We start from the raw sequence: 25729 nt of genomic DNA on the forward strand, positions 1-25729 counted from the left end.
ATATATTCACTGTACTTTGACATTCTTTCCCCGAACACAGTTTCCCGTTCCCACCAGCCTAAGTACAGGTTGGCGTATGTGGGGGCACACGCCGTGCCCATCACCGTACCTCTGATTTGAAGGTAGAATTTATCGTTAAAGACAAAGTAATTGTGGCTGAGGACAAATTTGAGGAGGCATAAGATAAAATAATTTTTATCCCGATTGTCAGTACCCTCCATTTTTAGGAAATATTCAATAGCGAGACATCCCCATTTATGGTCAATTGAGGTGTAGAGGGATTCGACATCGCATGTTGAGAGAAAGGTATTCTCATCTAAAGTTATGCCCTCAATTTTGCGTAGGACATCCATAGTGTCCCTGACATATGATGGCAGTGTTAGTACAATGTCTCTAGGTCTGAAGTCAATATATCTCGAGGCTTGTTCGCTCAAACTCCCTATGCCGGAGACAATAGGTCTTCCAGGTGGTATTTGTTGGTTCTTATGAATCTTTGGGAGGAGATATAGTGTTGCTGTTCTCGGTTTGCTGATAGTCAAATACTTGTACTTTTTGTTGTTGATTAGGGAGTCTTTTTTGGCACTTTCGATTATATTTTTGTATTTTAGGTGAAATTCACCGGTTGGATCCCCAAACAGGTGTTTATAACATTGGGTATCCCCTAACTGTCTCATAGCCGCCCTTATCCGACGGTTTAATTACCACATCTTGCCATGATTGAATATCTTTCAAAGCCCATTGTTCACTTGTACTCAAATTTGAGAAGTTCTTGGGATTGAGTTTCATAAGGTCTCTGCTTACAACTTTCAGGTAAGTTTCAATTTGGGAAAATTGTAACATTAATGGCATGTACGTCGATTTGGTTTTTATCTTTGTCAGCCAATCCTGAGGTTGAGTAGGTGTGTCATCGTTATCTTCAAGAAGTGATATTAGATTATGTATGGCTATTTCATCTGTACTTTCATCATCATGTTTAGTATACATTTTATTTAAAACCAACTTTCTAATGAAGAGGTGTAGATCTTTAATAATCTCAAAGTGATTTATGTTGTTAGTTGGGGAAAATGATAATCCTCTACTCAAAACATGTATGTGATCATTAGAGAGCACTTTACTAGTCAGATTAACAATTTGAAGATCATTTGTTTCTACCATCGTGGTCTCTTTCCCCAATCCTCGCGGCTCCCCCCATTGTTCCTGTACCCCCATCTGGTCCTGAGGTTGCGATCTTGGTTTCCCACCTCTCCTTTTTCTTTTGTTTTTTTGGACTCCTCGTTTTTTGAGAGGATTGCCTGTCTTTCGCTAGCATTCTGTACAAGTAGGGTTCTATTGGGGGGGACCTCTTCACTATCCTCTGCGGCTGAGGATTCACATTCCGAAGATACTGCATCTTCTCTGTTAGCATTTGACGGGAGATAATTCCTCCTACGTCTGGGATTCTTTTCATCCCATGTGAAAACACGGCCTTTCTCAAAATCTTTGATGTCTCTTGATAATTTACTACATTTTGTTTGTATTATTTCCTTTTCCTTAGTGTCCAATTCCTCTCTCAAAGTTTTGTATGCTGACCTAAAATTGTCTAGTGATTCAAATTTATGTAGTTTGGTATTCATATCTGAGATCTCCTTACTTAATTCATCCACTATTTCTGTCTCATAATCGGATAGTATGGCCACTAGCACTTCTGAACATGATATGAGTGCCTGTTCCCATCTTTCTCGATAACTTTCAATGTGGAAAGAGAATGAGGGGAAGAGTCGTACCCTCAAACCCCTCGGAATAATATGTTTAGCTAAGTAACGATCATATGTACTCTTATTCCAAACTGATCTTGTGTGTTTTCTTAACAGTTCACCCAGTAGTTTCAAACCAGTTTCCCAGTCAGTTATTTCTTTGTTTTGGTTGCCCTCTATGCTAAAGTCTGAGAAAGTTTTATCAATATTGGCTTGGCGTTCTTTCTCTCTGGAGAGAAAATCATCCATCAGATTGATGGATGTCATAATTAGTTCCCTAGGATGACTACTGAATAGTCTGAAAGATATCTATTTTAAAAAGGAATTCCCTTTGTTATGGGGAATTGATGTTGGGAACAAATTAGGGCTCTCAAAGAGGATTCCCTACGGGATAAACCTATGTATCTCAGTAGGGCAGTGCCTGATACCGGTATTGACAAGGTAATGTTAATTTAAGAAAAGAGAGGTATCATATGGCACACTTATTATGGGGGCCCTAAATGAGCTATGTCTTAGGTTAGCACAAATAATATTAAAATATAACTTTTATTAAGACAACTAAAATTCAAAACAAATGGAATAGCATAAATGTATATAATATACAATATACACTTGAAAATTTGTGATTAAAATACAAAATCACCCGAAAGAATTTCAACCTGTAAAACTTCCATTTTTTATTCATTTTTCCACTCATGAGTAATACAAATTTAAGAAATTAAATATTAAAATGGAATAATACTCATCCTAGTAATTCCATTCACTATTTCCGCTAACTATAGCAAATATGTAACAGCCCTCCACTATGAGGGTCTTTTCTATAACATCAACTGTGACTTTTAATATGGTATAACACAAACAGAGGTGATGTACGTAGAAGCACCCCCACTGGATAGCACTGACTTTGTGGATACAGTATTTTGACTAATATCTTTAAGATAATTTCAATTATCCTCTATTACACACAAGCGATCCTATACCATTATCTGTGAATACAGTTGGTTGTCCTACCACTAGAGAGAACATTAGGGGATCATTTACCCCCTTTATGATATAGAACTTGATATCCATGCTGACATAACAGAAAAAGATATTCGTTTTGTGCTAATTTATAGAATCACGCCTCCCCTCAGAGAGATATATTTCTATGATCCTCTGTATACACATAAACATAAAAATGTACCTTGATAACCAACTGCGACTTAACAGTCTATGACACATAAGAGCTTTAAGCTTACTTTTCACCCATGAATATCGCTAACATTTTAAGTAATGTAAATCTGATGCTTTTATAAAGCACTAGTTTACTTATGTCTCTACCTCGTACAGTTATTAGACCAGGATATATGAACTACCCCTCATATCCTTGTTTCCATAGGAACGCAATAAACATACAAGAGATCCGCCACGTCACTGATGTTTCGTGATTGGTTACGTGCATCATGTGACCGGCACACACCCCTCCTCGGATTGGCTGGCGTTTACATAAATAGGCAGCACGAATGATCTGTCGTCGCCTTTGACAAAGCAGTTGGCGAAACGCGCGTCAGGCGTTCGCACTGCTTCTTTTGTGACTTTGCGCTCATACAAAAACATTGTTAATTGGTAATTTGTTGGCCTCTTTTAGGCACCTTGTATTTAGTTGTTAAAACTTAAGGGTTAACCAGGGGAATTTAAAACTCCTAAAAAAAATCTATCACTTTGACGGTTCTATAGTTTTATACAGCATCATATGCTATTACGCTGCCGTACCAGGTTTAAGTTTGTAAACAGAAATTTAGTGTGCTAGACGCACCGCTTAACCTAACATTTATTTGATAAATCCTGCAGTGATTCTATATATATATTACTCCACATTACTTTAGTGGCTCTATAGATTATGACAGCAACTAATGCTATCACACTGCCGCACCGGGTTTAAGATTGTAAACAGAGATGTAGTGTGCAACAGGCACCATTTAACCTTACAGTTTAATTGACAATTCCTGCAGTGGTTCCATATATATCACTCTGCACCTCTGACACTACGGTGTACTATCTATCACATTAGACCTGATTGTTACGTGCTCTCCGCACCGATATATATAACGCCTAAATTAAAGTAAAGTCAAAGGTGGATACTGTCAGCTGGGTAAAATCTACCACACACTTCTATCTAATTAGGCTATGGTGTACAACCTTATACTTGAACCTATACTTTAACCTACCCCACTTGTGTCCCTGGTAACCTAAGCATTTAACTAACTAACGAGTAATCCTGGCAATACTCGTATATGTACTGAATCTTTATGTGACAATATGAGTTACAAGCCTCTCTGGCTTAAGCACGATTCCAATACCACTAGTGCTTAAAAATATATCACTGACAAGACGATTTGGACCACTTTGAGATATACTTATTGCACACCAGGGTTATTACATTTTTATAATTGTGAACAACTTTATCTGGAACTGGGGGAAACACTATTCCCTTTGTTTTTTGCGCACAAAAGAAGCAAGCTCACAATTACCTCTACCACAGGGCTGTTACTCATGAAACTAACCCTGTTATGTTTTTAACTGAATACACGACATTACAATACATGTAACACTTTGTATTAAATGTAGCTTTTTAACTACTAAGACCCAATGATGTCACCCCTATAGGTGTTTTTAGTGTTAATACCTCTACTAATATTTGTTACAAATTTGTTTGGCCTCCTTGTTCACCTGATCTGAACCCCATTGAGAACCTGTGGTCCATCATCAAATGTGAGATTTACAAGGAGGGAAAACAGTACACCTCTCTGAACAGTGTCTGGGAGGCTGTGGTTGCTGCTGCACGCAATGTTGATGGTGAACAGATCAAAACACTGACAGAATCCATGGATGGCAGGCTTTTGAGTGTCCTTGCAAAGAAAGGTGGCTATATTGGTCACTGATTTGTTTTTGTTTTGTTTTTGAATGTCAGAAATGTATATTTGTGAATGTTGAGATGTTATATTGGTTTCACTGGTAAAAATAAATAATTGAAATGGGTATATATTTGTTTTTTGTTAAGTTGCCTAATAATTATGCACAGTAATAGTCACCTGAACACACAGAAATCCCCCTAAAATAGCTATAACGAAAAACAAACTAAAAACTACTTCCAAAACTATTCAGCTTTGATATTAATGAGTTTTTTGGGTTCATTGAGAACATGGTTGTTGTTCAATAATAAAATTAATCCTCAAAAATACAACTTGCCTAATAATTCTGCACTCCATGTATATATATATATATATATATATATATATATATATATATATATTTATATTTATTTTTTTTCCCCAAATACTATTAAAAATATTTTTTTTTCTAAGTTATCAATACTTAACCCTTTAAAGGGATATTCCAGCCAAAATTGGAAACCACATGGGTGCATTTCGGTATTGAACAGAAGCAATTTTGTAATATACATGCATTAGCAAAAATGCTTCTAATAAAAGCTATAGCTGTTTCAAAAGTGTATTTAAGTATGCACCGTGCACCAGCATTTTAAACACAGCACTTAATCAGAGAGCCTAAGGTGCTTGTACCATCTGATAATGACTCAATTTGTTACTTGCTGAGATGATACAAGCCCCAGTGATGATCTGAGCAGCTGCAATATTTAAAATGTGGGTGCTTCACATTCACGTGCAGAGAAAAATTTTAACACTAAAACAGTGATAACTTTTACTAGAATCATTTTTGCTAATAAATGTATATTGCAAATATGTTCTATTCAAATATGTAATTAATCTATGTACATTTATATTTTGACTGGAATGTCCCTTTAATGACCACAGCACTTTTCCATTTTCTGTCCGTTTGGGACCAAGGCTATTTTTACATTTTTGCTGTGTTTGTGTTTAGCTGTAATTTTCCTCTTACTCATTTACTGTACCCACACATATTGTATACCGTTTTTCTCGCCATTAAATGGACTTTCAAAAGATACCATTATTTTCATCATATCTTATAATTTACTATACATTTTTTTTATAAAATATGAGGAAAAAAAATGGAAAAACACACTTTTTCTAACTTTGACCCCCCAAATCTGTTACACATCTACAACCACCAAAAAAAACCATGCTAAATAGTTTCTAAATTTTATCCTGAGTTTAGAAATACCCAATGTTTACATGTGCTTTGCTTTTTTTGCAAGTTATAGGGCCATAAATACAAGTAGCACTTTGCTATTTCCAAACCACTTTTTTTCAAAATTAGTGCTAGTTACATTGGAACACATATCTTTCAGGAATCCCTGAATATCCCTTTACATGTATATATTTTTTTTTAGAAGACATCCCAAAGTATTGATCTAGGCCCATTTTGCTATATTTCATGCCACCATTTCACCGCCAAATGCGATCAAATAAAAAAAATTGTTCACTTTTTCACAAATGTTTTCACAAACTTTAGGTTTCTCACTGAAATTATTTACAAACAACTTATGCAATTATAGCATAAATGGTTGTAAATGCTTCTCTGGGATCCCCTTTGTTCAGAAATAGCAGACTTATATGGCTTTAGCTTTGCTTTTTGGTAATTAGAAGGCTGCTAAATGCCACTGCGCACCACACGTGTATTATGCCAAGCAGTGAAGGGGTTAATTAGGGAGCATGTAGGGAGCTTCTAGGGTTAATTTTAGATTTAGTGTAGTGTAGTAAACAACCCCAAGTATTGATCTAGGACCATTTTGGTATATTTCATGCCACCATTTCACCGCCAAATGCGATCAAATAAAAAAAACGCTAATTTTTTTCACAATTTTAGGTTTCTCACTGAAATTATTTACAGCTTGTGCAATTATGGCACAAATGGTTGTAAATACTTCTCTGGGATCCCCTTTGTTCAGAAATAGCAGACATATATGACTTTGGCATTGCTTTATGGTAATTAGAAGGCCGCTAAATACTGCTGCGCATCACACGTGTATTATGGCTAGCAGTGAAGGGGTTAATTAGGTAGTTTGTAAGGAGCTTGCATGGTTAATTTTAGCTTTAGTGTAGAGATCAGCCTCCCACATGACACATCCCACCCCCTGATCCCTTCCAAACAGCTCCCTTCCCTCCCCCACAATGGTCCCCGCCATCTTAAGTACTGGCAGAAAGTCTGCCAGTACTCAAATAAAAGGTTTTTAAAAAAAAAAAAAAAAAAAAAGAATATTTAAATATGCTACTGTGTAGGTTCCCCCCCTTAGCCCCCAACCTCCCTGATCCCCCCAAAACAGCTCTCTAACCCTCCCCCCTCTGCCTTATTGGGGGCCATCTTGGGTACTGGCAGCTGTCTGCCAGTACCCAGTTTGCAAAAAAAAAAATTATTTTTTATTTTTTTTGCCATTTTTTCTGTAGTGTAGCTTCCCCACACACACACAAACCAACCCCCATCACCTAACTGATGTTTATTTTTAAATATAATTTCCCCCCATTGTTTCATTTTTTTTCTGTAGTGTAGCGGTTCCCACCCGCTCCCTCCCCGTGCGCGCCCCCGGCCATCCCCACCCACGATCCCACCCCCCTCCAGATCAGCATGGCCATCTATGTCCGCCACCCGCCTCCCACCCACCAACGAAAATAGACACGGATCTCCGGTGCAGAGAGGGCCACAGAGTGGCTCTCTCTGCACTGGTTGGCTAAAAAATGTTATTGCAGGATGCCTCGATATCGAGGCATCCTGCAATAACCGGAAAGCAGCTGGAAGTGATCAGGATTGCTTCCAGCTGCTTTCCAGACCGAGGACATGCAGGCTATGTCCTTGGTCGTTAACTGACTTTCTTTTGAGGACGTACCCTGCACGTCCTTGGTCGTTAAGGGGTTAAAGGGACAGTCAACTCCAAAATTGTTATTGTTTAAAAAGATAGATAACGCCTTTACTACCAATTCCTCAGCTTTGCACAACCAACATAGTTATATTAATATACTTTAAAACATTTAAATCTCAAATTTCTGCCTGTTCACTTCACTTTCACTTTAACTTTCTCTTTCAGACAGTGAAATCATATAGACGTAGCCTGTATTTTGGATGATACACTGTGCTTCTGATCTTATGTACAAACCCTATTATAATTTGATTGCAAATTTAAAAAACACAAAACTTAGGCCGCGTTCAGGAGCTAGTGGAGGCACTTCTACTCCAGCAATGACGTGATGCTAGATGACGTCAAAAGCAAGGGAGCTTAGATAAAATGTTTGCATGCGCAAAGGGATCTGCTGACCAGTAATGGACTTTGCGCATTCAAACGTTTATTATAAGCTCCCTTGTGTGTGTATATATATATATATATATATATATATATATATATATATATATATATATATATATATATATATATATAGAGAGAGAGAGAGAGAGAGAGAGAGACTAGAAGTATATATTGTAAACAACTACACACATGCTCAACCCTCTCCAGCCCATTGGCTATTTATTAGCCCTATTTATTACTAAATAGGGCTAATAAATAGCCAATGGGCTGCAGAGGATTGAGCATGTGTGTAGTTGTTTACAATATATACTTCTAGTCTCTCTCTCTCTCTATATATATATATATATATATATATATATATATACACACACACATATACACACACAAGGGAGCTTATAATAAACGTTTGAATGCGCAAAGTATATATATAAATACCAAACAGGATCCCACACTCACTGCTCCATTCCAGCCTCCGGGGTGCTCTTTAAACCATTGATATACACAAAAGAAATAAGAAAGGCACTCTCCGTATTTTGTAGTAAAATAATTTTACTTTGGTGAACGTTTTCGGGGTCACCCCCTTCCTCAGACCTTACAATACAAACAATACAGTGAACTATTTAAGTGCTTACCTGGCGACGATCCTGCCAGAGTCTGTGGCGTCCTCCTAGCGCAACTGCGCATGCGCAAGAGTAAGTACAGAGGCCCTGGAGGTTCAAAAGAGTCACCAAGGCAAAAAATGTGAAATCACAAAAATTATAAAAAACAGCAGTGTTAACATGTAAATTAAAATTATAAGTACACAGAACACAGTGTCGTAGAGTTGGTGACTGTTAGACAAATAACCTGTAAATGTGGTGTTAGGAAAAACTGTGTAGGCATGAAAGTATTAGTAACAGTATCCGGTACCTAAGAATCTTGTGTATAGCGGTATAAGTGTGCTGCAGAGGGTGTATCCGGATTACACTAAACACTCTGTAAAAGGGAAAAAATACTCAAATTATACCCCCAAAAATATAAGTATCAGCGCAACAAGTACAACTGTTGCTAGGCAACTATATATAATGCCAAACAAAAACTGACAGATCAGTCACAACAAAACTCAGCATACATAGCGGTCAGGATATCGAACCAAATGCATTACAAAGGCTATGACCAGATTCTACTAAACACTCTGTAAAAGGGTAAAAATATTCAAATAATACCCCCAAGAATTTAAACATCGGCGCAACAAGTATGACAACTGTTGCTAGGCAACCATAAAAATGCCACTCAAAGACTGACAGATCAGTCGCGACAAAACTCAGCGTGTATAGCGGTCAAGATATCGAACCAGCCACTCAGTGACCCTACCAAATGGTGGACCATACTAGGTAAATTGTTCAATCCGCCGCCTGCTAAAGAACTGAATTATACCACATACATAATGTGAAACTACATAGTGCCTCCTAATCCAATTATTACTGGTCACAACACATACTGATTGGTTTGGACACCACAACACCGGCCATATAGCGCTAACTGCATTCAAGTCACTGGCCATATACCCTAACCAGCAGTAGTATCAGTGCTCAAAAGAATTCAAGTATTCAATCTCAGTATACGTACCCCATGTAAAAAAACATCATATCCCAAACAGAAAGTTTCAATACTCCAAATAGGAAAACCACTCACATTATATCACACACAATAGCATATTGTTGCAACATATGATATATTGTGCCAATTACCTGAAATAGGTATTAATCCTCATGCCCCACAACATTAGCTCATACAGAGGTCATAAGATGATATTGTTACTAAACAAGTGAAAAGTAAATAAATGAAAAATAAAGCATGTATACCCAAACCAGATGAGGGACCCAAGAACAGCTAAGCAGGTAACTACACCAAATAATGTTAGATCAATGAATCATTTAGATACAATTAGGAATAAGAACAACCAATATCGAGTATTGCAGACCTCACAAAAAGCACTGCATGTCAAAATGGACATTAAGCCCCTTAGGGACCAGAGTGTCAAGTGTGAAAATCCAACGACTTTCCCTCTGTAAGAGCACCCTACCTCTGTCACCACCCCTCACTAGGGGTGGGACGTGGTCAATTATAATGAAACGTAAGTCTGTGTTCTTGTGTCTTGCCTGCAAAAAGTGTCTGGCTACCGGTTGGTCGGATTTACCATTCTCTAATGCTGCCCTAATGGCCGACCTATGGTTGGCCATTCTAGTGCGGGCATCGTCCTGTGTCTTACCGACATAAAACTTGCCACACGGGCAGTGGATCATGTATATGATGTAACATGTAGTGCATGTGACTCTGTGTCTAATAGTAAATTTTCTGTTGGTCCATGGATGTGTGAAAAATTTACTCTGGGTCATCCCACTACATGTGGTGCATCCACTGCATCGGAAGCACCCATTTTTGGTGGTGTCTAACCATGTTTTAGACTTGTAACTTAGTCTATTATCGGGTCACATCAGATGATCCCTTAAGGAGGCCGCCCTCCTATAACCAACCATCGGTAAGTCCACAGACTCGCAAGGCAGTTTTTTTGTCGGTTGAAATGATGTCCCAATGCTCTCGTAATATGTTCGGTAAAGAAACCTCAGGAGTAAAGGTGGTCGTCAGTATCAACCGTTCCCTAGATGGTGCCTCAGGTACTGTTTTCTTTAGAGCCTCATTTTGTGAAGTTGTGTGGGCTTCACTGAAAGCCACATCCAGATGTTCTCTGTTGTAGCCCCGCTGCTCAAATTTCATCCTCATCTCATCAAGTTGTACTGTTTTATTCTCTTGGTCACTATTATTTCGTGTAACCCTCTTGAATTGAGACTTGGGCAGAGCCTTTTTCAAAAAAGGTGGATGGCAGCTTGTACCTTGGAGGATCGAATTCCTATCGGTGGGTTTTTGATATAGCGTGGTCTTCAAGCCATCACCAGATCTATATATCCTTAAGTCTGAGAAATCCACTGTTTGTTTGTTGTGAGTGATCTTAAACTTTAGGTTGTTGTTAGACTGGTTCAGTTCATAGAACCAAGTCATAAGGTCTTGTTGCTCCCCTCGCCAGATCAAGAATAGATTGTCTATATATCTACGGAAACATATCACCCGTGGATCCTTGAATAACATCGTGCCCAAGGTCTCAAACTCCGCCATATACAGATTGGCATAGGATGGGGCCACATTGGACCCCATCGCTGTGCCCGAAATCTGTAAATAGAATTTTGCCTCGAACTTGAAGTAATTCATCTTGAGACAATACTCCAATAAGTTGTAGTACCACATCGACAGGTGGACCAACATAGGGAGATTTAAGGAGAATAGATTTGATCGCCGCCATACCGTCCTCGTGCGGTATGACCGTATAGAGGCTGGTTACATCCAGGGTAACCAGCACATCATCTGCAGTTAAGCCTTCAATACCTTGTAATAGTTTCACCATCTCTATGGAATCCAGAAGGAAAGAGTCCATCTGTCTGACTAATGGTTGCAGGATATAGTCGACGTATACAGCCAATGTTTGTAGTATTGATCCCCTTGCCGATACAATTGGACGTCCTGGAGGTTGCACCGGATCTTTGTGGACCTTGGGTAAGGTATATATGATGGGAGTTATAGGAAAGTCAACCAGCAAAAATTCATATGTAGCCTTAGATATAATATTCGTTGAATATAGTACATCAAGGTATTTATCAATAGTTCTTTTGAATTGAGAGGTGGGATCCTGCGTTAATCTACGGTATGTCTTCTTGTCATCCAGCTGGGATATTATTTCATCCCTATAGTCCTGGTAGTCCTGTAGGACCAATGCACCGCCCTTGTCCGCATTGCGGATTACCAACTTGTGATTTTCCTTCAACCCCTTCAAGGCCTTCCATTCTGTTCTTGAAAAGTTATTTCTTGTAGGATGCTCTTTGTCCAATGTACCTTCAAAGTTCTCTTTTATCATACGTGTGTATGTACTGATACTCGCACTTGAGGATTTTGGATCAAACCTGCTTATTTTCCTGAATTTCTCCACCTGAAACTCTGTCTGCCCAAAAAAAAATCACAAGTGGATATAAGAGTGGTTTTCCTATTTGGAGTATTGAAACTTTCTGTTTGGGATATGATTTTTTTTACATGGGGTACGTATACTGAGATTGAATACTTGAATTCTTTTGAGCACTGATACTACTGCTGGTTAGGGTACATGGCCAGTAACTTGAATGCAGTTAGCGCTATATGGCCGGTGTTGTGGTGTCCAAAACAATCAGTATGTGTTGTGACCAGTAATAATTGGATTAGGAGGCACTATGTAGTTTCACATTATGTATGTGGTATAATTCAGTTCTTTAGCAGGCGGATTGAACAATTTACCTAGTATGGTCCACCATTTGGTAGGGTCACTGAGTGGCTGGTTCGATATCTTGACCGATATACACGCTGAGTTTTGTCGCGACTGATCTGTCAGTCTTTGAGTGGCATTTTTATGGTTGCCTAGCAACAGTTGTCATACTTGTTGCGCCGATGTTTAAATTCTTGGGGGTATTATTTGAATATTTTTACCCTTTTACAGAGTGTTTAGTAGAATCTGGTCATAGCCTTTGTAATGCATTTGGTTTGATATCCTGACCGCTATGTATGCTGAGTTTTGTTGTGACTGATCTGTCAGTTTTTGTTTGGCATTATATATAGTTGCCTAGCAACAGTTGTTGTACTTGTTGCGCTGATACTTATATTTTTGGGGGTATAATTTGAGTATTTTTTCCCTTTTACAGAGTGTTTAGTGTAATCCGGATACACCCTCTGCAGCACACTTATACCGCTATACACAAGATTCTTAGGTACCGGATACTGTTACTAATACTTTCATGCCTACACAGTTTTCCTAACACCACATTTACAGGTTATTTGTCTAACAGTCACCAACTCTACAACACTGTGTTCTGTGTACTTATAATTTTAATTTACATGTTAACATTGCTGTTTTTTTATAATTTTTGTGATTTCACATTTTTTGCCTTGGAGACTCTTTTGAACCTCCAGGGCCTCTGTACTTACTCTTGCGCATGCACAGTTGCGCTAGGAGGACGCCACAGACTCTGGCAGGATCATCACCAGGTAAGCACTTAAATAGTTCACTGTATTGTAAGGTCTGAGGAAGGGGGTGACCCCGAAAACTTTCACCAAAGTAAAATTATTTTACTACAAAATACGGAGAGTGCCTTTCTTATTTCTTTTGTGTATGTATGTATGTATGTATGTATATATATATATATATATATATATATATATATATATATATATAATACATATATATTACATATATATTACAGTCTGTGTCCGGTGCACTCACTATTCCCCACTCGTAATTGCTGGTGATACGCCGAGAATGGTTTCCCCTGCCTCTCGGCAAAAATTGGAACTCCGCCACCTGTAAAATACTTGTGTAGCATAAGTTAATGTAAATAAATGGGGCAGGATAAGCAAATGAATGGGGCAGGATAAGCTACAGGGGCTGAGCTGAGAGCAGCTGAATGGAGGGGGTCGGAGTTCCGATGTTTGCCGAGAGGCAGGGGAAACCAAAAACACTGGGGAAACCATTCTCGGCATAACACTGTGTTCAAACTATGTCATATTTTGCATTAAATGGACATAATACTCATATGCTAAATCACTTGAAACGGATGCAGTGCAACTGTAAAAAGCTGACAGGAAAATATCACCTGAGCATCTCTATGTAAAAAGGAAGATATTTTACATCACAATCTCCTCAGCTCAGCAGAGTAAGTTCTGTGTAAAAAGTTATACTCAGCTGTTGCTCAGCTGCAGGTAAAAAAATTTTTTTTAAGAAAATAAATGGAACAGTAGCCAATCAGCATCAGCAGTGCTGAGGTCATGAACTCTTTTACTGTGATCTCATGAGATTTCACTCAACAACATGCGTCGTTAAGGGGTTAAATACTTAGGGATTCACATCCCAGTTACAATCACAGATTTGTATAATCTTAACATTCCCCCAGTGATAAAGGAGATCAAAGAAAAACTTAAGAATTGGAATAATTTGCCAATATCTCTATCTGGCCGGATTGCTTTATTTAAAATGGCTCTCCTCCCGAAACTACTTTACATTTTGCAAAACACACCAATAATATTACTAGAAAAAGATGTTCGAACAATTAATAGTACACTCATAAAATTTATTTGGCAAGGAAAAAGATCAAAAATCTCCCTCATGAAACTTTCAGCACCAAGAGAATATGGAGGACTGGCTTTACCTGATATAAGGTCCTATATAACCTTTGTTTTATTGTACGTATAGTTATAGACTGGGTTTCGCGTAATAATTATGTTTTAAACAATGAACTGGAATCTAACGTTTGTTATCCATATCTTTTATCTGCATTGATTCATTCAGAGCCAAAAGAAACCCCGACAGAAATCAAGAAATAAAAACATTTTACAATCCGCTTAAAGCATGGCAAAAGGTAACAAAGCTCCTTTCAATTAACAGCAAAGCCTCTCCTAACCTTCCGATATTAGGAAATCCTAAATTCCAAGCAGGTATTCAATCGGAGGTTTTTAAGAAATGGTATGCTGCTGGCCTAAGTGAGGTTTATCAAATAATAGATAAAGAGAGGCGATGTATCAAATCATTTCATGAACTAAAAGTACAATTCAGTCTGCCAAACAAGGACTTCTTCGCTTATCTACAACTTAGGCATTTTGTATTGGAATTAGTTAAAGAAAAAGGTTGGAACTGGGGTCTAGGTAAACTGGAAGACTGGTTGGTCTTAACTAGGAATGGTCGCATGTCTATTGCACCATGTTATCATTTTCTAGGCTTAAACAAAGGAGCCTCAATTTTAGCACAATTGACCCTTTGATGGAATACACTAATCACGCAGAGCAATATAGACATAAAAACTCTTCAACTTTCAATTAAGAAGGTTGCCCAGAATACACTTTCCGCCACATGGCGAGAAGCCCGTGTTAAACTGCTCCATAGGGCATAATTCACCCCCGAGAAAGGCTACAGATGAGTTAACCTAGGGTTCAATAAATGCCCTAAATGCTCATATTTGGCAGCTGACTTTATACATATGCTATGGCATTGTCTAAAGATCAGGAACCTATGGTTTACAGTGGAATATTGGCTAACAAATGTATTAAAAATAGCTCCTCTCTCTCTCTGACATTATACCAGATAATTTTCTGCCTAAAGAAAGAACCTGGCAAACAGAATAATGAAAAAGCTGTAATTTCAGCTATTCTCGCCACTAGATATTTAATTTGTAAAAAAATGGAAGAGCCGGTCAATCCCAAGTCTCTCAGAAGTTAAAAACTGCATGACAAAAACAATGCATATTAGAACAAAGGGACATAAGTATAGATAATGAACATGACATTAAAAAGGTTCTTTGAGAATTGGGCAGTCTTCTTAAAAATATTCTCTTCTACAGAAATAGATCATATAATCTTTCCATTACAAAATACATAAATAGTCTTACTAGGGAACTGGTAGGCAATGGAAAGGGGGGGGGAAATCGGAGAGCGAGGGGGAAAGGAGGGAAGAGTTTTTTTTTTTTTTTTTCTCTCTGCACGTGGAGGGGGGGGGGATTGAAAAAAACAAAAAATCCCAAGGCATTTTTAGGGACAAATGAAATAGTTATTTCAATATTCTAAATAATGCTAAGTATAATTTAAAATATGTATGTTAAGCAGAATTAACATAATATTGTTTAAACTATGCAAGGTCAATTTATTATATATATATATATATATATATATATTTTTTTTTTTTTTTTATTTCTGTTTTTGAATAATAATTTGGTTTATAAATAAAGGTAAAAAAAAAAAAAAAGAAAATTTGCATGCTTTATCTGAATCATGAAAAAACATTTGTTTAGAATCCCTTTAATTGGCAACATGATACATACAAGCCCCACTGGTTCACTGAGCAGCTGCACTATGAGAATATCTAGCTATGCTTCACATGCATGTGCTGAGAAAAATGTTAACACTAAAACAGTAATAACTTTTACTAGAATCATTTTTGTCAATACATGTATATTGTAAAAATATGTGTTTCTATTCAAATATGTAATTAATCTATGTGAATTTAAATTATGACCAGAATGCCCCTTTAATTAAAGCTACTTCAGTAAAAAAACAAAAAAAAATGGTGTAAGGTGTCAAAAAGCAAACAGCTTAGAACTACACAATCAACAGCTACCGTCTGAGCTATATATACCTATAGTTTCTCTCACACAACAAACTAACCACGCGCAAACGCCATTGATGCAGCCATTACATGATCCTCAAATGCCACCAAGGGCACAGAGCATGGCAAATGGGTACCAGCAGTACAATACATGGATCTGTCTGCTCCTCACAAACACATCAGCCCATGTGCATTATGGGAACTAGTACTTCAGCCACTAAGGGAAAACAAAAATGCGGGAACTCTCCAGGGTGGCATCAAACCCCGCCCTCATCACGAGGATCGCCCACCTCTCAGTTTGCGTTCCAAGCCTCTCTGTCACTTACAACGATAACAACAACAAGCAGTACCCAGATGATTCTGAAATCCCATTGGCCGCAGGAAAAGGCGGAATCGTGCCAGTCATCCTGTAACTTGTGTTCATTGGTTAGTTTTGGTTTGATCGACAACCAGGAGGCGGGGAAAAGCGCGCTCTGGTTGCTGTCAGCGGAGAAAGCTGTCCGCGAGCTGCTAGTGTTAGGCGGGAGCAGTGCCCGGGCTCGCGCCGCCGTTGGTCACGTGGCTGGTACCCGGAGTGACGTGTTGCCCGCGGACTGGTGTGTCTGTTTGACAGGGACAGTGACGTCACGACTTGACAGGTCGTGTGCTGCTCTGAGTGACAATTTATTTTTGGGGGTGATATTCCATTTGGTGAGTTTGCCATAATGTCACAGACATTTGTTACATGGGTTGTAAATTATATATTAATTTGGGCATTAACACAGCTGGCATTGTTGGTTATCACATATTTATGAGGTAAAAAAGTGCATTTTTGTAATACTGACCATTTATTTTTTACATAATAGTGTCATGGGCTATGTGGTTTGGCTGTGACGGATCATTGGACAAAAGACAAGTTGCTGTTGCCTCAAGATTTTGCAATGATGAGTTGCCCAGAGGATAAAGAAGATTGCCGGGCACCTGTGGCCAAACAACGACGTCTTGTGGAAGCAGACAAGAAAGGGAAAAGAGATGGTGGGGATGTGCCAGGCAGCCAAGAGGCAGAGGCGGCGCAAGCACTGTGGGAGATGACAACCTGGCGAGAGACAGCAGAGCCGCATCCGAAGGCAGCAGAAAGTGAAGATCAACCAGTCAACGTTGCATTGCATACGCCAGAAAGAGGAAGTATGAATGATAATCTTGTGCATCTTCCGCGATGCACTCCTGAGAGAGGTGACACAGGGGAAAGTGCCATGGGTCCACCCCATGTCCCTGAAGGAGGTGAAACGGGTGAGAATCTCACAAAGCTTTCAAAGCCAACTCTGACAAATCGAGTTGGTGACGCCAATGAGGAATCTTTAGATCAGCGAAAAAGGATGACACAGCAAAGCCCGGAGATGGCAGATACAGATGATGAGCCTTCTGTGTTGTCTCCACTTTCCTCTGATTCCGATTTAGGGGATCTTCTCTCATGCAGCGAGGGTGATGAATGCTGTATTGTTTCTGTGGGTACCCAACCCAAAAGCAATGAACGTTCACTGCAGGCTTTGGAGTCAGTGCAGCAGGAGCTCAGGGTTGTAAACGACCGAGCTGAACGAGCACTGCTCCAGCTGAAAAGGCGTTATGGCCAGCTCCGAAAACCGCATATCCAGAAAAGGAATTCCATTATACGCACAATCCCAGGCTTTTGGGTTACTGCTGTATCCTTTTAATCTCACTTTCTTTAATCATTTAAAGGATATTGAACTCCAAAAAACAAACTGCTTTATATTCATTATAAAAGAAAACTCACTTTCTTTGGCTGCCCCTATCCCTGCTGCTCTACTGCCTTGACAGCCTTTAAGAGGATGCAATGTACAAGAGGTCAATGATTTGACAGTACATCAGCAGGGACGACCCATGGGTAGTTACCTAAAAAAATAATAATAATGTACCCTTAATTCATTTTAATCGGGTGGTTACTCAGAAAATAAACCTATCAATATAGACCTTTTTATGTGTCGGCTAGAAAATGCAAGTCTGATGAGTTAGATTTTTATAAGGTATTTATATTCTGGTGGGGATAAAAATAATCACTATATTAGGAAGTGTAGATATGAGCAGTAACAGAGAAGGGGAAATTTACCACACAAAAAAAGGGTTCAGGCAAATATGTTGAATACAATGAAACAGAACTGGTTGAGTAGATGGGCTTTTTTTATTTACTGTCATAATAATACTAAATAATAGACTGCAGGGCAGGAGGTTTTCCCAATTTTAGTCTTAGTTCAGTGCTAGTTAGGCTTTGCCTTTTCAACAGTACAGCTTGATAAATTCTCATAATCCGACACAGCACCTGCTGTCAAGATTGGCCTACGGTGTTAATTAGCAGCAGTACGTTGCCTTTGAGGTCCTAGTGCCAGCTCTGCCTGTGCAAGACTAAATGTAAAAGTGGCCTATGTTAAACATTGGCTTGTAAATTCTGGACTGACAGGATTCCTTTTCCTGGAGACTGAAATCTTAATTGCCTGTGTTTATGAATAAACTGCTCATCATCTTCCGCAGAGCTGTCTCCCAGGAACAGATTACACAGCTGCCTTTTGCAAACAATACCTGGTTTAGAAGGAGATAAGGTTACATAGGTAAATTATGGCATGTGTTTCTAGTAATTGGTAGCACAAGATTACTGTACTTAGCAGGTTTTAGTGAGTGTGCCTTCCTTAACCTATACTCTCCAGTTCCTCAATCACCCTCAGCTCTCTGCCATGATAGATGACCGAGATGAAGATACACTGAGTTATATGAATAATTTGCAGGTAGGTTTCAGTGGTTCTAGGCAACATTGAATATCCCAATTTCCCATATATAGTGTCTCTCTAATAGTATCAGTAGAATGGAACCCACACATATCACACCATTTCTGTCCCCACATCTTTGAGCCAATCTAGAACATATAGAAACATCTGTTTACTGATGCATTTTCTTGCACTTTATGTATTAGTGTGTGACATGTTTTCTGATAACAATCTCCTTGTTATTCTTTGCTTTCCTCTCTTTCTGACAATAGGTAGAAGATTTCACTCACCTGAAATCAAGCTGCAAGATCAAGTTCTATTTTAACCCCAATCCCTACTTCAAGAATGAAGTAATCATAAAGGAGTTCCAGTATGGTGGTTCTGGTGAGTGGGGCTTTCTAATCAATGAGCTGCACTTCAGTATTAATCATTTAATGAAATAAAATGTACCTCGCAAAAAGAGAACTTAGTAAATGTTTATAAATGACTTTAAAAGTTGCAGCCTTTGTGAATATCTTTTATAATTTATTCAGAATGCCTTGCTAATTTTTGCAATGTATTATGTCGAACTGAAAGTAGCATTTGTTGAGCATTCCTTTTGCATACCTTTTTGTATAGAGATCTATAAACAGTAATATAGGCTTGCAAAAAGAAGTAATGATAAAATTTTGGGCCAGATTTCAGTGGATCGCTAAATATCGCTTTTATGAAAGCGATATTTGCCCTCCACTGTGTAATACCAGCACACGCTAATGTGCGCTGGTATTACAAGTTTTCAGCAATGCAAACGCGATCTCACGTTCGCATTACTGGGAAGCATTGCACTCACAAGAGCACCCTTCCATATGCTCCTATAGCACAGCGAATTGGCTAAGTAGCGCAGCGATGGGCAGCAATATTAAATATATATGTAAATGATTATATACATACATATTTATGTGTATATACACATATTAACACATAAATATATATGTATTTAAGCAAGTATATACCTATATATTTACTAGGAACACACAATTCCCATAGACCGCTATGTAAAGGCACTTTTCAGTCCTGTTTTTTTGTTTAGTTTTCTAACACCCCGCACCCGCCAACTTTACCCCCAAAGTACTGCCTAGTGCAGTAATTTTATTAAAACATAAATATGCTATCTTTATTTTTTAATTAAATAAACTAGATTGTATTTTGGGGCACGTTTATAAAATTAATGAGAGACCTGATTTCTGGTTAATTTTATAAGTGCTAATTGTTGTCGCGAGCTCCCAGTAGCAAAAACTATTCCCTTGTAATGGCTGGTTAATTATCGCACACCCGCAAACGGGCAAATTTGCCCTTTTGCTGGCGCAAGATAATTTAGTGCTCCACTTATAATCTAGCCCTAAATCTTTAAAAAGAATCTTAAGTGTTGTTTCCCATGCAGTTTGGATTAGAAAACTACTACTAGATGAGTATTAAGATACTGTATTTCTTTATACCTTTACTAACACAACATGTCTGAATTTGTTCCTTAGCGGTACTAGCTGAGGATTTTAATGCTTATCTTGTTTTTGTTCCGTTGGGATTACTTTATTATCCATAGGTTATTCATCCTGAAAACAGGGGTTAAGGGTTACATTTTTTTTTTTTGGTAAATTCATTTAATTAATCCATTCACAGTGCCATACTCTTTCAGAGGTTTCTGTAAGATTATTTTGGGCAATTTTTCTGTCTAAGAAAAGGAAGATATTTGTCTCAACATTTCTTCAGCTCACCAAAGTAAGTGCTCTATAAATAGTTATACTTTAGCTGTTGTCCAGCTGAAAGTTTTAAAAAAAATAAAAGCCAATCAGCATTAGCAGTGCTGATGTCATACTTTGCCTTGCTGTGATCTCATGAGATTTCATAGTAATTTTCCTTTATACTGAATAGGAATAAAACATGACTTTGCCTGCACATACCAGATGCACACTCCCTTGCATGTCCTGGGGCTGGCATCCTAATTGGCTGATTAAAGTCTCTTTACAGTGGGGTGTGAATACCTAGGTAAAATATCTTCCTTTGTTGATAAGGAGGCAGTCATTGGTGAGAACAAGGATAATAAACTATGGAGTTTTTTTAACCCCTTCAGGAATGATTCTACAATGAAGAAAAGGTACCACTATATATACATTTTATTCAACCAGGATTTCATATTTGTATTTGATTTACTCTTTGTTTACCATCACTTTAATCCCATTGTTCCTCTGCAAATCTTTCTACACAGAATCAACCACTTACCTCCATAATGGTGCATTAAATTCAAAATTAAGCTTTCATGATTCAGATAGAGCATGCAATTTACTTATATAATCAAAATGTGCAAATTCTTTTTACATACACACTTTGAGGCACCAGCTTCTACTTAACATGTGAAAGAGTGCACAGTATATACATATGTGTTTTGTGGTAACTGCCACATGATACATGGTGAGGGAAATGGAATTAACTTTGGAATCTGCTTAAAAAAAATCTACTAATTTAAAATTCAAAGGTACTGCTATTGCATTGACTTTTTACTATCTGTCAGTTATGTAATTAACTGTATTTAATGTTTAAGTTTCAAGAAATTCTATTAATAGAAGATTGTTTGGAGTGGAACAGATCTGCACAAAAAGCTAAGCGTGAGGATGAAGGGGCAAGCTGTAAAAAAGTGACACCTATGTTATTTTTTTAGTTAAATAAAAGTATTTAAATTGTTATTTTTCACCCCTTAACAACAGCCAACATACCCTTACCATCAGCTTTAGATTTCACTCTAAGGGGTTAATAGTCAAGCTCTTGCCAACAGACCACACCAATACCGAATGCCTCCTTTACTGAGGCATGTAGTAATAGTGGGTCTTGCTGCTTTCGGTGATACCCGAGTTATTACAGGGCTTAAAACCACTAAAGGGCCCTCCAATAAAGTACAGGAGAAAAGTTGTCCAATTATAAATGCTTAACCTATTAAACTGGAGATAGTGCAACATGTAATAATTTTAATACTCTGAGACAAAGCTCTCCAGGTCTGATATCCGTTGGATCTAATACTTGGAGAGTTACCTCCAAGCTTTATTCTTTCTGGTCCCAGGGAATTGTAGGGGTTTGTTTCACTGGGAGTTTTTATAGTTTTTGTGAGTCTGTGAGACTATTTAATTCACCTATGACGAAACAAAAGAAAGAACTTTAAAATCTAAACTTTCTGTGGCCCGTTAGAACTTGAGTTATGATACAATGGAAATTTATATAATACTCCAAGACTCAGTATAGTATAGGATTAATATACTATCCCCTAAAGTTGTCACTTGATTACACATTGGAAAAACCACAATTATGTAGAATGTTTTGGGGTAGAGAGTTAGGCCTAGATTTGGAGTTTGGCGTTAGCCGTGAAAACCAGCGTTAGAGTCTCCTAACGCTGGTTTTAGGCTACCTCCGGTATTTGGAGTCACTCAAAAAAGGGTCTAACTCTCACTTTTCAGCCGCGACTTTTCCATACCGCAGATCCCCTTACGTAAATTACGTATCCTATCTTTTCAATGGGATTTTTCTAACTTCAGTATTTAGAGTCGTGTCTGAAGTGAGCGTTAGACATCTAACGACAAAACTCCAGCCGCAGGAAAAAAGTCAGTAGTTAAGAGCTTTCTGGGCTCACGCCGGTTCATAAAGCTCTTAACTACTGTACTCTAAAGTACACTAACACCCATAAACTACCTATGTACCCCTAAACCGAGGTCCCCCCACATCGCCGCCACTCGATTAAATTTTTTTAACCCCTAATCTGCCGACCGCCACCTACGTTATACTTATGTACCCCTAATCTGCTGCCCCTAACACCGCCGACCCCTATATTATATTTATTAACCCCTAATCTACCCCCTCAACGTCGCCTCCACCTGCCTACACTTATTAACCCCCTAATCACTACACTATCAATAAATACATTAAATACAATACCTACAAATAACTACAATGAAATAAACTAACTAAAGTACAAAAAATAAAAAAGAACTGTTACAAAAAATAAAAAAATATTTACAAACATAAGAAAAATATTACAACAATTTTAAACTAATTACACGTACTCTAAGCCCCCTAATAAAATAACAAAGCCCCCCAAAATAAAAAAAATGCCCTACCCTATTCTAAATTACTAAAGTTCAAAGCTCTTTTACCTTACCAGCCCTGAACAGGGCCCTTTGCGGGGCATGCCCCAAGAAGTTCAGCTCTTTTGCCTGTAAAAAAAAACCATACAATACCCCCCCCCCCCCCCAACATTACAACCCACCACCCACATACCCCTAATCTAACCCAAAACCCCCTTAAATAAACCTAACACTAAGCCCCTGAAGATCTTCCTACCTTATCTTCACCATACCAGGTTCACCGATCGATCCAGAAGAGCTCCTCCGATGTCCTGTTCCAAGCCCAAGCGGGGGGCTGAAGAGGTCCATGATCCGATCTTCTATGGTCATCCATCCGGAGAGGCAGGATCCTGAAGACCTCTGACGCGGAACATCCATCCTGGCCGACGACTGAACGACGAATGACGGTTCCTTTAAATGACGTCATCCAAGATGGCGTCCCTCGAATTCCGATTGGCTGATAGGATTCTGTCAGCCAATCGGAATTAAGGTAGGAATATTCTGATTGGCTGATAGAATCCTATCAGCCAATCGGAATTCGAGGGACGCCATCTTGGATGACGTCATTTAAAGGAACCGTCATTCGTCGTTCAGTCGTCGGCCAGGATGGATGTTCCGCGTCGGAGGTCTTCAGGATCCTGCCGCTCCGCTCCGGATGGATGACCATAGAAGATCCCGCTTGGATGAAGACTTCAATCGGATGGAAGACCTCTTCTGCCCCGCTTGGATGAAGACTTCAGCCGGATCATGGACCTCTTCAGCCCCCCGCTTGGGCTTGGATCAGGACATCGGAGGAGCTCTTCTGGATCGATCGGTGAACCTGGTATGGTGAAGATAAGGTAGGAAGATCTTCAGGGGCTTAGTGTTAGCTTTATTTAAGGGGGGTTTGGGTTAGATTAGGGGTATGTGGGTGGTGGGTTGTAATGTTGGGGGGGGTATTGTATGTTTTTTTTTTTTACAGGCAAAAGAGCTGAACTTCTTGGGGCATGCCCCGCAAAGGGCCCTGTTCAGGGCTGGTAAGGTAAAAGAGCTTTGAACTTTAGTAATTTAGAATAGGGTAGGGCATTTTTTTATTTTGGGGGGCTTTGTTATTTTATTAGGGGGCTTAGAGTACGTGTAATTAGTTTAATATTGTTCTAATATTTTTCTTATGTTTGTAAATATTTTTTTATTTTTTGTAACTTAGTTCTTTTTTATTTTTTGTACTTTAGATAGTTTATTTCATTGTAGTTATTTGTAGGTATTGTATTTAATGTATTTATTGATAGTGTAGTGTTAGGTTTAATTGTAACTTAGGTTAGGATTTATTTTACAGGTAATTTTGTAATTATTTTAACTATTTTAGCTATTAAATAGTTCTTAACTATTTAATAGCTATTGTACCTGGTTAAAATAAATACAAAGTTACCTGTAAAATAAATATTAATCCTAAAATAGCTATAATATAAATATAATTTATATTGTAGCTATATTAGGATTTATTTTACAGGTAAGTATTTAGCTTTAAATAGGAATAATTTATTTAATAAGAGTTAATTAATTTCGTTAGATGTAAATTATATTTAATTTAGGGGGGTGTTAGGGTTAGACTTAGCTTTAGGGGTTAATACATTTATTAGAATAGCGGTGAGCTCCAGTCGGCAGATTAGGGGTTAATTATTGAAGTTAGGTGTCGGCGATGTTAGGGAGGGCAGATTAGGGGTTAATACTATTTATTATAGGGTTAGTGAGGCGGATTAGGGGTTAATAACTTTATTATAGTAGCGCTCAGGTCCGGTCGGCAGATTAGGGGTTAATAAGTGTAGGCAGGTGGAGGCGACGTTGTGGGGGGCAGATTAGGGGTACATAGGGATAATGTAAGTAGCGGCGGTTTACGGAGCGGCAGATTAGGGGTTAATAATAATATGCAGGGGTCAGCGATAGCGGGGGCGGCAGATTAGGGGTTATTAAGTGTAAGGTTAGGGGTGTTTAGACTCGGGGTACATGTTAGAGTGTTAGGTGCAGACGTAGGAAGTGTTTCCGCATAGCAAACAATGGGGCTGCGTTAGGAGCTGAACGCGGCTTTTTTGCAGGTGTTAGGTTTTTTTTCAGCTCAAACAGCCCCATTGTTTTCTATGGGGGAATCGTGCACGAGCACGTTTTTGAGGCTGGCCGCTTGCGTAAGCAACTCTGGTATCGAGAGTTGAAGCTGCGTTAAATATGCTCTACGCTCCTTTTTTGGAGCCTAACGCAGCCTTTATGTGGACTCTCAATACCAGAGTTATTTTTATGGTGCGGCCAGAAAAAAGCCGGCGTTAGCTACGCGGGTCCTTACCGACAAAACTCTAAATCTAGCCGTTAGTCTTATGAGTTACTTCCAGGATGTGTAACACCACTACGCATGGTGGGCTTGTGGACTTACATACTAAAGGAATTAATGGTAAATTTTAGAGACAAAACTGAGGGAACAGAGTAGAAAAATCATAAACTGATGAAGATTTATCATCTCTGAACAAAATCATTTTTATGAAGCATTTAAAACTGAAATATTGTGGCCTGTCTTGCAGAACAAGGTAAAGATTGCATGGCATGTGGGCAGTATGAGGAAGGTTTTATGGAATGAAATGTGAAGAGGTAGTTTAAAGGGTAGTAACTGTTAAGAAGACGAGAACATAGAGCAAAAGGGGTAGAGCAGGGATGGGGGA

At 38.5% G+C, this 25729-nt stretch overlaps 1 protein-coding gene across 1 annotated transcript in view; it reads left to right on the plus strand.

Annotated features, from left to right (window-relative positions):
• Positions 1 to 16205: 16205 nt before the first annotated feature.
• The window catches only part of TSPYL2 (TSPY like 2), a 39703-nt gene continuing 30179 nt past the window's right edge, over positions 16206 to 25729 (plus strand). The window contains exons 1-4 of the mRNA XM_053695858.1: positions 16206 to 16840; positions 16996 to 17829; positions 18847 to 18924; positions 19176 to 19287. Of these exons, the coding sequence (XP_053551833.1) occupies positions 16241 to 16840; positions 16996 to 17829; positions 18847 to 18924; positions 19176 to 19287 (1624 nt within the window). The 5' untranslated portion in view covers positions 16206 to 16240. The remainder of the gene's footprint in view (positions 16841 to 16995; positions 17830 to 18846; positions 18925 to 19175; positions 19288 to 25729) is intronic.

This window comes from Bombina bombina, chromosome 12 (genome assembly GCF_027579735.1).
Source record: "Bombina bombina isolate aBomBom1 chromosome 12, aBomBom1.pri, whole genome shotgun sequence".
NCBI classification, from domain to species: domain Eukaryota; kingdom Metazoa; phylum Chordata; class Amphibia; order Anura; family Bombinatoridae; genus Bombina; species Bombina bombina.